Raw genomic sequence first — 12,781 nt, 5'->3', positions numbered from 1 at the left:
ATACTTTCTAGTCACCAAGAGGAAAAGTAGAGTACATGGCTATAAATGCAGGATACTATCTGCTTCTATTTCTCTCAGTGAAACAGCAAGGTCTTAAGCTGAAAATGAAAATCAGGTATGTAAAAAGAAGTACTTTATAGCACTATATGTAAATATATTTGGCATATATCTCATTTTAGAATTTATCATATTGTGCTATAATTATGTATAAGTCTCTTTCTCCCCTAAAATGTAAGATAATTTAAGGTGGAAGAAGTACTTTTAATTTTTGCAAAACCAGATATAAAACAGTAATCTACAACGAAATGTTTGGTAACTCACTGATTAAATAAATGAATGTTAAGAGATTCCTTCAGGACGTCAGGATGAAGCCAAGTTAGAAAACAGCAATAATGCAATACTGTTAAGCATGTATTTGATAACACACACATACACTTAAATTCAATTTAGAAGTAGTGAAAAACTAAAACCATCAAACTTAAACCCATTTGTGAAATAAAAAAGGAATACAAAATGTTTTCCCTTTTTAATATATAAACAAAATAATGGGATGCCAATATTAAAAATAAATGTGATTTACTCTGAAGTATGCTTCGCACTGATTCCAGGTATTCAACATTTCATGACAAAATGTCAAGGTTCAATTTCCAAAAACCAACATGTTTGAAAAAGAGTTACTGCACAACAGTATCTTCCATATATAGATATATAAAAGTAGGTCCACTCATAACAAAATCCCATATTTTGTTCATACAGGTTTTCTCTTAACACCAAGTGTGTTTAGAACAATAAAAATTAAGTGGACTTGATCAAGTAAGATACAACAAAGTGTGCTCCTGGCATTTTACAATGCTATCATTATTTAAGATTTTGTAATAATCAATATAATCCCCAAAAAATGATTTGGCTAAAAACAGTATCTTCTGTACAAATACCAAACAACTATAAATTATGGTATTTAAAACCATTACCTTTAAAAATCACCAAAATTCAGAAACTATTTTAAAATCCAGAAACATTTGAATTGTGAATGTTATACTTTCATTATCATTTAATATTTAACACTTTGGGATATTCTTCCTTTAATACAGAGAATAATAGCAATACTATTTGCTACTGGTAGAAAATTAAGAGTTCTTCTATAAAATTTTATGAAAATAAATTTTGATTATTACTGAATACATCAAATCTTAGTCTAAAAATTACAAAATAAGCCAACCAACAGACTTTGCCTTAAAGCACACTCACTTACCTCTGAATCAAGGATTTGCTATATTTCCTATTTCTTTAAAAAAAAAAAAAAAAAAAAAACCTTCTCTAGATAAGTGAATAATTCAGAACACCAAGAAATGGGTACAGGACAGGAATGTGAGCAGGTGATCCAATACATCAGTTCTTAATCCACAGTCATGACAATGAATTCCCCAGAAGCAAATATGGGAGAAAACAACACAATCCAACAGTGCACAGTTGTCACAGACCCAGAGAAGTCTGCTCCTTCTGCTTTTTCCTTATGACCTGAAGCTCCGTTGTCAGTTAGACGCAATGGAAATAGAAATTAAATGGATTCTGAAGAGGAAATTTAAAAAGAGAGGTACACTTCAGCATGTTTTACTTTTGGTGAAGTCATATGGTTTCCACCACTGAGCAAACTGCAATGCTTTCTTCCTCTGGTCTTCAAAGCTTTCTCGGATCCCTTTCCTCCAAAGTCTTGGATCTAGATCCAGCATCCCACCAATGATTTCCTTTTAAAGAATGAGAAAAATATAAACACTTATATGTACAAATAATAATGAAATCAGGAATGAAACCTTTGTTTGGTCTGTTATTAAATATAACATTAAGTAGTTCCCCAAGACAATGTTTAAATATTGCATAAATATTATTCTGAGCAAAAAACTTTATTGTCAATTAATTCTAATTATGCAAATTCTGTGATTCTCAGAGTTCTAGCTATGTTGCCTATCAAGTAATTTGTCCATTTTGTTGCTTATTAGTACATCTTCAAGATAGTAGCAAAAGGGAGGGAGAAAAAGTGAAATTTAATTATTTTTGGTCAATATTAGTTGCTCTGATAAACAGTGTAGAGAAAAGTTAAATCACCTTGCATCAATTAACTTTGTTGTTCAACTGCAGTTGAATCATAGGTTAATGTTCCTTTTGTTACCCATATTTATGAGCCAGTTTCTCCTACTATTAGCTAGATATTTTTTTCCAGGAAAATTAGTATTTTAATACTAATTTAAATAAACACAGAATTAAAAATTATTAATCGCTTTCTTTTAATGTTACTTTCTCACACTCTGAAAGGAAATAGCTTTTTGATTCTGTGCTTATTATTCTAGAGTATCATCTTCATGATCCTCCTCCTATGCTACAGAAATTAATCAAATTTATGTATCTGACTATTTAGGTACAGAAAGATAAGGGGGAGATTTACAATGCTTAAGAAGGCAGGCAGCATGTTAAATGGTTAATTAAGGTATGAAACATGGGACTAAGGGTCAAATTTTGCATATACATTCTAGCTCTGCCGGGCTGTGCAGTGACATATTAGACACATAGCATGATCTAAGTCATAGGTTCTTCACCTTAGTATACTACGAGGACTTACTAAGCCCATGCAAATACCATATGTTACAGGGGATATAAAGATAACTCTAAAGATAACAGCTGTCTTCAAAGGGCTTATAAAAGTATGGAGCTGTGGTGGGATCCAGAATGAGAAGTCAATGAACTATACACACAGGACTGTCTTATAAAGCAGAATAAGGTAATGGCAAAGCAGATCATTTGGAGACTCAAGAGGAAGAAAAAAAAAATTCTTTGTTGGATAAATCAGAAAAAGCTTCAAGGAAAAGAGAAACTCTAATCATGAGAAATGGGAAATCAAAGGTCTAAAAGAGATAGTGGTTTATATAAGACATCAAGGGAAATGAGGCAAATTTGGACTTAGTCCAAGAGTTTCCTGGCCTCAGTTCAACTTAGCAACATAGTTTAAGAAAGCCTAGCTTATGGGTTTATCTGAAATAGTCTTTATATAAAACATCAAGCTTATCTTATGTGTACATCAGGATGGACTCTTGTTCTATTACTGATGCAGATGTTAATGGAGAGAGGCCATCCCAATAATCTCTGAACAACTGCTTGAGTAGAAAACTGAAGGAAGTTCTTGGGCCCACAGGCTATTTCTTGAAAAAACAATTTGGAGGAAAGCTGCTCAGTGATACAATTCAACCGGGAAGCTTTCCTTTTAATTGTAAAACAGTTTTTATCAACCATAATACATCTGAAGTTTAAAAATCTGAAGTGAGGTAGTAATCTCCAAAATAAATTTAAATGAGCAGAAAATGAAAAATCTACTTCCTTTCAACCAGAATCAAGTCTAATAGAAAAACCCAGACTTCGGGAACCTTTAGTTATAAAATACTATAGAATAATAATAACAAGAGAATTGTTCAGAGCAGTGAATACAATTTCTTTTTAGCTAATTGAAAAAAAAATTCTTAAAATTTCTCGAACAAGTTTCTGTAATATGTTGCAACAGTTCAAAGATACATGAGATTTTTGGCCTCTGGTTAACCCATTAAGGACAAGAGTAAGTTCTGAATCCAAACTTCTGTAGTTCAGACTCTTGACACATCCTTATCAATTGTAGAAGATGGTCTTAAGCAGGAGATGAAAGTGAGGGGAAAGGAGGAAGAGAGAACCTTGAGAGTTCATCAAGGCCCCTCTAATTTTGGAGGCACTGGAACATAAAAATGACATAAGCAGAAAGGCCTTTACTACACTAGATTAAAAGGTCACTTCTAGAATTGTTGGTATCTGAGTTATTACTCAGACTTTTCAGTTTCAATTGTGGAATTAATTTTATTCTAGTTCCTCACACTAACTTATATACTTCCTAGAGACTCAGTAGACCTTTGATTTGAGGAATATATACCCAGAAAGTAATCTTTTTCTCAAAGAAAGTATTGGCAACCAAATATCCTCCTAATATCCTCCCAGAAACTATCTGTGAAATGAGCTACATGTTCTTCTAGGATTGTACCTTGCTTAACTATCAATGAAGAGGTGAGATGATTTGTTCTCTGGTTCAACCATGAACATATGTAACCTTGGTTCTGTCACTTATCAGTGTATAACCCTGGGCAAGTTACACAATATCTCTGTAGCTCAGTTTCTTCATCTATAAGATGAGAGTTATAAGAGCATCCACAAAATAGTCATTGTGAACATTAAATGAGTGCTTACAAGAGTAGCTGGCACACTGTAAGCCTTTAACAATTGTTAGCAATTATCACCATTCTCAGTACAAGACTGGCTGATTCCAGAGGAAAATATTACAATCACCGTTGAACTCTAAGAGGCATTGGTTCCAAAGTGGCATTCCTGCCTCTGTTTTAAATATTCTGGGATATTTTTATTAATAATTTCTGGGTTCTCTCTAAAACTTGAGTGGAGCAGTACTCATCAATTTATTGTATATTGTGCCCAAAGTTTTGATCTCCCTTCAAAGAGACATGTTAACCAAACTGCTAACCTCTAGAATAAATCATATTTGTTAGTATACCTTTCCAAAGTAATGAGGGAATTTGTGTTGATCTTCAATGACATGGGCAAACCCTCCTTGGAGGCCAAAGTCCACAGAGAAGTAAGGTAAGCCTCTGGGTACCTAAATAAGCAGACAAATCACACATGAAATATAGTACAAAACCAGAAAGTTACCCTTAATTATTTTTCTTGCTCTTTAACATGAGAGTAATTAAACATCCTTCAAGACAAATGTACACAATAAATTTCCAATTCTATAGACACTGAAGTAATGAATTAACTTTCAAAGTAAAAGACTGCATTTTGATAGCCTTTCAGCCAGATCGCTCCATCATACCTTGCAATTATAATCAAAGTCAATTATTTTCCTGTTCTTGAGGAAAAAATAAGGTATTTAAAATATTTTTGTAATCAGAGAATAGTTATTCCTAAGACTGCACAATAAAAAATAAGCATATATTTTCTCATATTTTACTTAACATTGCAGAATTGGAAGAGGGGCCTGGCTATATACTTGAACTTTGTTTACAATATTGTTGAAATCTTGACCATGATAAACAAGAACAATCACAGTTTTTTTAATGAACTGATGAGATAAGTATAACAATGCTTAGTTTATCAACCTAATTTTTGAAAAATATACAGGATTAATTTTTAGCCTTCTTTCCCCCCCTTTCTTCTATCTATCTATCTATCTATCCATATCTCCCTCCCTCTCTTCTCCCCCCAACACACACACACACACACACACACACACAGTATTTTAAGCTATATCCTGAAGGGGAAAAAACATTAATTTTTGCTTTCTCTATCAGTTAAGTACATCTGTTTTCCTTCTAAGCCCTAACATTTTCACTAGAAATTATCCTCAAGTGGGTCAATTTATAGTAATATTCTCCCCTTCCAATTCTTTTACATAATAAACATTCACTCATTTGTGTACTTAATCACATATTCCTACTTGACTATATGAATTTTGGAGGGCTGGGGATGTGGCTCAAGCGGTAGCGCGCTCGCTTGGTGTGTGTGGAGCGCTGGGTTCGATCCTCAGCACCACATAAAAATAAAATAAAGATGTTGTGTCCACTGAAAACAAAAAAATAAATATTAAAAATTCTCTCTCTCTCTTTAAAAAAATGAATTTTGGAGTCTCTCCTCAGGAAGCTGCAATTTGGAAGGGCACAATTTGATATGGTGGAAAAAGGGGCAACCTTAAAATATTATAAAGCAAAAAAATTAAGGGTAAGAAAGGGATGTTCCTGTTACATGAACAAAAAATCAGTTTACAAAATAGTATAAAACAAAATGAAGAACAACTGGTTACCACTTTGTGGCTTTATATTTTTCAAATTTCCATTTTTAATATAATAATAATGTGAGACCTTGATAATTAGAAAAAATAAAGCTAATAAAGAGAGAAAAAGAAGGCTCTAAGTACATCTCTGCTTCTTAAAAGTGTGTGACTTCAGGCAAGTTATTTAACATTTCTGAGTCTCATGAGAAATATGAAAAGTTCAGAGGTTTTCTATGAAGACCATATAGGACAATTATGTAAAGTGCTAGTCCAATTCTTAGCACACAGAAGATTATTACTTTCATTGCTATCTCCCATACAAGGCTGCTCTGTGCAAACTTGGTCAATGAAAAAAGGATAGAAAGCATCATTAGAATATTCCATTAGAACATTTGTGCCATCTAAAGTAGATCACCAGGTATGAAAAATGAATCCAAACAGATAAAAAGAGGTTATGGAACTATGTTGACTAAAAGACAGTACTTTGACAGTGAGAAATAACTTCAGGAAGTTATCTGTGATGATAGTACCCTTTTTTCTTTTATTTGTATCATACTATTGTAGGCAGAATAATGTCCTGCCATAATATGTCAATTTCCTAGTCTTCTATTTGCCATGAATATGTTACCTTAAATGTCAAAAGGGACTTTATATACATGAATAAGCTAATGATCTTGAAATAAGAAATTATCCTGGGTTATCCAGATTGTATATACATGAATAAGCTAATGATCTTGAAATAAGAAATTATCCTGGGTTATCCAGATTGATGGGGTAGGAAGTGGGGTGTCAATATAATCACACAGATTTTTTTTTTTTTTAATATACTGAGGATGGAACCCAGGGATATTCTTCCATTGAGCTTCAGCCTCAGCCCTTTTTATTTTTATTTTGAGACAGTGTTTTGCTAAATTGCCCAGGCTGGCCTCGAACCTGTGATCCTCCTGCCGTGGACTCCCAAGCAGCTAAGATTACAGGCATGAGTCACTGTGCCCAGCAGAAGGACCAGAATCAGAGAAAGACTAGATAACACTACACTCTTCACTTTGAAGATGAAGGAAGGAGTCACAAGCTGTGGAATGCAGATAGCTTCTAGCACATGGAAAAGGTGAGGTGGAATCCTTCCTGGAGCCTCCAGAACAAATGCAGGCATGCCGACACCTTGATTTTGGCCCAGTGAAATCTATTTCATACTTGTGATCTCCAGAAATATAAGATAATAAATGTATTTGAAGCCACTAGATTTATGGTAATTAGTTCTAGCAGCAGTAGGAAACGTGTGTGTGTGTGTGTGTGTGTGTGTGTATGGCTCAACAACCTATGCCATATTTGCTAAGATGACACAATGAATATGCAACTACTTTTGTACCAAAGAGAGTTATGTCACAAGCATATTTTATTTTTTTATTATTTCTCCCAGGCTACAAACAGTAGAGTCTGCAGTCTTGCTAGCAGGGTTGTTAGTCAGCACACGCAATATCTCTAATATCAAAAATTTGTGCATATTCTAGCACTTTTTATTGCCTTGGACACCAGAGAAAAGAGTGTTTTGGAACTCTGGTACTACTCTTTAAAGGTACAGTCAGAATTATAGGCCAAAATTTTATTTGTGGTAGAATAAAACAGTAGTATATGAATTTCTCCCCTTTCCTCTAGCTCTAATTTCTGAGTCTTTGTTTGAGTTATAAGGTCTCTGGTAAACCCAAATGTTCCTTGAAAAGTATCTTCCTTAATTTAAAAACTGTGTCATTAAATGTTAGATTTTTTAAATTGCTATAGTTTCCACAAAATTAACCTTAAAACACTTTCTCATGAAATCTCAATAGCCGTGAAAAATGGCCATTTTTCAACAATTTATTCATTAACATGTAACTCCTCTGCATTCAACATTCAGATCTATTTCCATCACCTGCCACATGTCACAGGATTCACACTATACTGCAAGAAATCAAAGACCCAGAGAAAGTAAACAAAATTGGCAGAAAATGGAAATCATATATTCACATAGCAAAGAAAAACATAACATTCAAACAAAACTCAGAATAAGAAACATGCCAGTATCTATTATACAACAAAAATTTACTCAGTGAAAAACAAAATCACTCTACCTCCAATGAAATAATCAAAAAACTACAAAATTACTAAGGACATAAAGCTTTTAAAAGAAGAATAATGAAGCTTTTTCAGTTGCAAAAAAAAAATGTTAAAATAACTCAAGATTTTTCACTTCATGTTCAGAAATACTATTTTAAAAGATACTGGAAAGCCTGTTAACCTAAAAATGTGACCTCCTTTGGAATTATTCTTAGATAAAGTTCTCTTCACAATTTCATCTAATAACCATAGATGCCTATAGCTAAGAAGTACCTCACAAGGTCATCTGGCTCCTTGCCTACCTACTACTCCCTAAGAGTCTCATATAGAACTATGTGATTCCTTAGTAAAAGCAATGGTTACTATCTTTGAAATGCTTTAATGATGTTTCTTTTCCTTGTATCACTGGGGAATGAACCCAGGGGTTATTTCACATAGGGCGGTTTTCTCCAAGTCCAGGGGTATTTTACCACCGAGCTACATCTCTAGCCCTTTTGGTATTTTATTTTGAGACAAGAAGTTGTTTAGGCTGGCCTCAAACTTATGACTGTCCTGCCTCAGCTCCCAAGTAGCAGGAATTATAGCTGTGACCCACTACACCAGGCTCAACTCCCATTCTTATAAGGATCTGTGTCTGTTTCTTATTTTCTATATTGGTTAAATTAATGAGACCTCTTGGCTACTTGATTCTGGTATTTATCTTTGCTTTAAAAAAATAAACAATAAATACTAGATGGTTTACCAGTAATAGAACTGTATATATAGTGCATCAAGTGGGGAATAATACATTTCTTTTAAAATTTCTGCTTTGAAGTATGGAGATACCTCAAAAGACTACAATGGGTCCCATCATATGACCCAGCTAATCTACATCTTGGTATTCATCCAAAAAAACAAAAATCAATATACTGTGATGACATGTGCATACCAATGTTTATAGCAGTGCAATTCACAACAGCCAACTTATGGAACCCCCTGAGTTGCCTATGAACTGACAAATGGATAAAGAAACATGATATATATACACAATTGAGTTCTACTCAGCCATAAAGAAGAATGAAATTATGTCATTTGCTGGTAAACGGATAGAACTGGAGAAAAATCATTCTAAGTGAAATAATCCAGACTCAGAAAGTCAGGTATTGAATGTTTTCTCTGGCATGCAAAAGCTGCGGGGGAGAGAGGGGTAAAAAAGGGGCTCTCATAAAAACAGAATTGAGACCAACAGAATATAGAAGGGGGTTGAGAGGGAGGGAGGAGAGAGAGCATCAAGAAGTACTGGGGAATAAAATCTACCAAATTATGCTATGTCCCTGTATGTCATAATGTATCCTGTACATATATACACATTTATAATGTACTAATTAAAATAATGATAATAATAATAGCATCAGAATGGAGATTAGCAGAATAGAGTAAATGGATAAAGGGAGGAGGATAGGAAAAGGCAGGCCTAGGGAATGAGATTGATCAAATGATACTACATGCATGGACAAATGTGGCATAATGAATCCCCCTGTTATGTATAATTATAATGCACCAATAAAAATAATCAAAAGAACTATGAAAAAATTCTGCTTTAAAATATTTTCAGTTCCCATTAAAATAGTTTTCTAAAAGCATATTTAATGGTATGGGTAATTATGATTTAAGAAATGAAAATAGTACAAAAATATATACACATTACACTTTTTTATATAGACTAATAAGGGATAAAAGTATATAGAATACTTAGATTTATTTTGGTTTGTGTTTTGTTTTGTTTCTTAAATATATTATCTGGCTCAATTCAACAACAATGGAAGAGAAAAATACTGTAGAAATATTTTACCTCTGAGTTAAAACTAAGTATCTTTAATATTGCAATGAAATTTGAAGCTTTTGACCAGGATATAATAAGTATAATAAGAAATCCTATCAGACTCCTATGTTTCAGGAGTCTGATTTTCAAAAGAAAAAACGGGGGGGGGGGGGGGGGGAAATATTCCAGTCACATCTACTAGACCAGCAGTTCCACACATTCTTCTTCTTTTTTTTTTTTTTAAGGGCCATGTAATAAATTTTTTTAGGTTTTGTGGATCATTTTGTCTCTGTTAGGACTATTTTAACTCTTCTAGAAGAAGGAAGACTCAAAGTCAAACAATTGTAGTACAGGATGGATTATGGGGAATTGGGCAATGTAGTTAGACTAATTATGTTGCATTCAGTTCTAAGAAAATTAGTATTCTCCCAAAAGTAATACCTAGTAAGATTGGTGTTTCTTTTTAGACTCCAAAATGGGTGAGGTTTCCTTTTATAATATGGACGATGGAGCTCTTCTCTATACTTTTGGTGATGATTTTAAAGAAATGTTTTGGCCTTATTTCTGCACTGGAACTGACTCAAAACCTCTTAAAATCTGTACAGTAACAGATTCTGATTGGTGATATATTTGAAGATTTTTTTTTTCTTTCAGTTAGTGGATATAACTAAGCCAGTGAATCTTGTTGACAGTGCTTTTTTAAAAAATGTTTTTACTATAAAAAGACAATGACTATTATTTCATATAAAATTTTAAGCAAGTTCGTAAAAATGTAGTTCCTGCTTTGTGGGCATATTATGGGGTCTAATTAGGAAATACTTTAGAAATTATTAGATAAAATACTTGGGAAAAAATGTATTACTTTGGAAAGTATTACTTCAATGATTGCTAATAAAAGCAAAATAGATTTAAAAATAATAATAATAATTTCAGTAACAATAATGTCCTTCTCACTTCAATCCCACAGGGCTGATGGCCTCATGGCAGATTCTGATCAGTTCCATTAACCAATTATGGGGAATACAACAACAGGGGGCTAATGGTCAGGAAGAAACATTCATTTGAACAAATAACCTCTCCATAAACTAATAAACATTTTGTAGGCCAAGTAGGATGTAAATAATGTCACAAATAAACTGTGGAACTGGTTATTTTACCTTTATCACTCAGCCAAATGGTCTATTCATCAAATAAGATGTGTAAATAAATGAAGTTCCTAAAAACTAATTTTTTGTATTAGAAAAAAAAATAATACTTACAGACTTTCTGATATCTTTTGAAGACAGATCAATCAACTTCTTGTTCATGGACCACTCTTCATCAGATTCCATTATGGCTTTCTAAGAAACAGCTATTTGTTAAATGAACAATACAATAGCAAAAGCAAAGAGATCATTTGAAATAAAACAATATGGTGACTTAATTACAGAGTATAGTATATATGATAGGACATTTTTCCGAATGTGTTAAGTCTTTAATTAGAGTAATTTAAAACTGGAAGTTTAATATTATACTGGAAGTAAAATAATCTCTTTCTCAACTAAATTAACAGAACAAGCATGGGTCTATAGGATTATCTGGCTTATTCTACACTTTAATAACCTAAGTCTTTAAATCAAATGATCCAAGTGTTTTTAAAGATTTCTGAAAAGAAAATCAATTTTACCAGCTCACTAAAAGATCTCATAATCTTTTTAATTGTAATTTACAGCTCATATTAATAAATTTCAATTCATTTCAGGTGCAATCACATTACTCTAATGCACAGGCCATTACCTTCCTTTTTCTTCACACATGTTAGTATTTCACATATGGTTTGTCATTTATGCATCTCCATTAGTCTAAAAACATATCAGGTCAGCATCAAACATACCATTTAGTAAAAGTTTCATGAATGCTGCAGTGACATTAAAGATGAGAATTTCTTTTATAAGTAGCATGAGACATTAAATACTAATATTTACATCCAATAACTTGTCTCAGCAATTGTAATTTGTACTACTTGTATGTTATCTATTTCATTTTTCAATGGTAAGTTTTCTAGAGTTATGACTACAAATTTTAACTTAAAATGCTTCTTAGTAAAAATATGGATTTCACTAGAGAAATGAGAAACAAAAATAGAAATTATGAATTACTACTGGATAGTAGCATCTTCATAGTTCTAGGCAAACATTCTTTGAAAAAGAAAAAAAATCCAAATTTCTTTCAATAGAAATTTGTTCAGCAGAATATTTTACGCTTGGCCTCTTTATATATTAGATGTTATGGTTTGGGTCTGAAATGTCTCTCCGAAAAGTTCATGTGTTGAAGGGCTTGTCCCAAGTGCAGTGGTGTTCAGAGGTAGGGCCTTTGCAAAGGTGACTAAATCATGAGGTCTCTGGCCTCATAAATAATAAATCCACTGATGAATTCATAATCTGATGGCATTATTGGGAGGGAGTAGAAACCAGATGGAGGAAGTAGGTCACTGTGGGCATGTCCTGAAAGGGTACATCTTATTCCTGGCCCCTTCTTCTGTCTCCCTCTCTCTCTTTCTCTATGTCTGTCTATCTCTCTCTCTTTCTCCTTTCTAGCTATCATGAGCTGAGCAGCTTTGCTCTGCTCATGATGTTCTCCCTCATCTCAGACCTCAGCAATGGAGTAACCATAAAATGAAACCTCTGAAATCATGAGCCAAAATAAATCTTTTCTCCAATAAGTTATTTTCTCAGTATTTGTCCCAATGAAAAGCTAATACTATACAAAATCTGATACACATATTGTACTGGAAGTAAAATAATCTCTTTCTCAACTAAATTAACAGAACAAGCATGGGTCTGTAGGATTATCTGGTTTATTCTATGTGAAATTCCTACATTCCTTGTAGAATATACTTCATTTTACTAGAAAACAGGAAGTCCTTCTTATTTTCCACATTTTAAACTTATTATTCATGTAATTTCCCATTCTTATTTAATAAATACACCTGGATTGAAATTTCTTATAATCTATTTAAATAAACTACACTGCAGGTTGTTGCAGTCATAATTTATAGA

The 12,781-nt window shown here is 33.0% G+C and overlaps 1 protein-coding gene across 2 annotated transcripts in view; it reads right to left on the bottom strand.

The window, feature by feature from the left end:
• Window positions 1-509: 509 nt before the first annotated feature.
• Cwf19l2 (CWF19 like cell cycle control factor 2) overlaps window positions 510-12,781 on the bottom strand; it is a 94,407-nt gene continuing 82,135 nt past the window's right edge. Inside the window, exons 16-18 of one of the 2 annotated variants that reach the window (XM_046466429.2) lie at window positions 11,003-11,083; window positions 4,574-4,675; window positions 510-1,745 (exon numbers count right to left, since the gene is read on the bottom strand). In XM_046466429.2, the coding sequence (XP_046322385.1) occupies window positions 1,602-1,745; window positions 4,574-4,675; window positions 11,003-11,083 (327 nt within the window). In that variant the 3' untranslated portion in view covers window positions 510-1,601. Of the gene's footprint in view, window positions 1,746-4,573; window positions 4,676-11,002; window positions 11,095-12,781 lie in introns of those variants that run through there. The other variant, XR_006856612.2, reaches the window with a different exon arrangement.

This window comes from Marmota monax, unplaced genomic scaffold, assembly GCF_021218885.2.
Source record: "Marmota monax isolate L192 unplaced genomic scaffold, Marmota_monax_Labrador192_F-V1.1 WCK01_AAM20220418_F8-fsc00045, whole genome shotgun sequence".
In the NCBI taxonomy this organism is placed as follows: domain Eukaryota; kingdom Metazoa; phylum Chordata; class Mammalia; order Rodentia; family Sciuridae; genus Marmota; species Marmota monax.
This window is presented reverse-complemented; position numbering and strand designations above follow the sequence as displayed.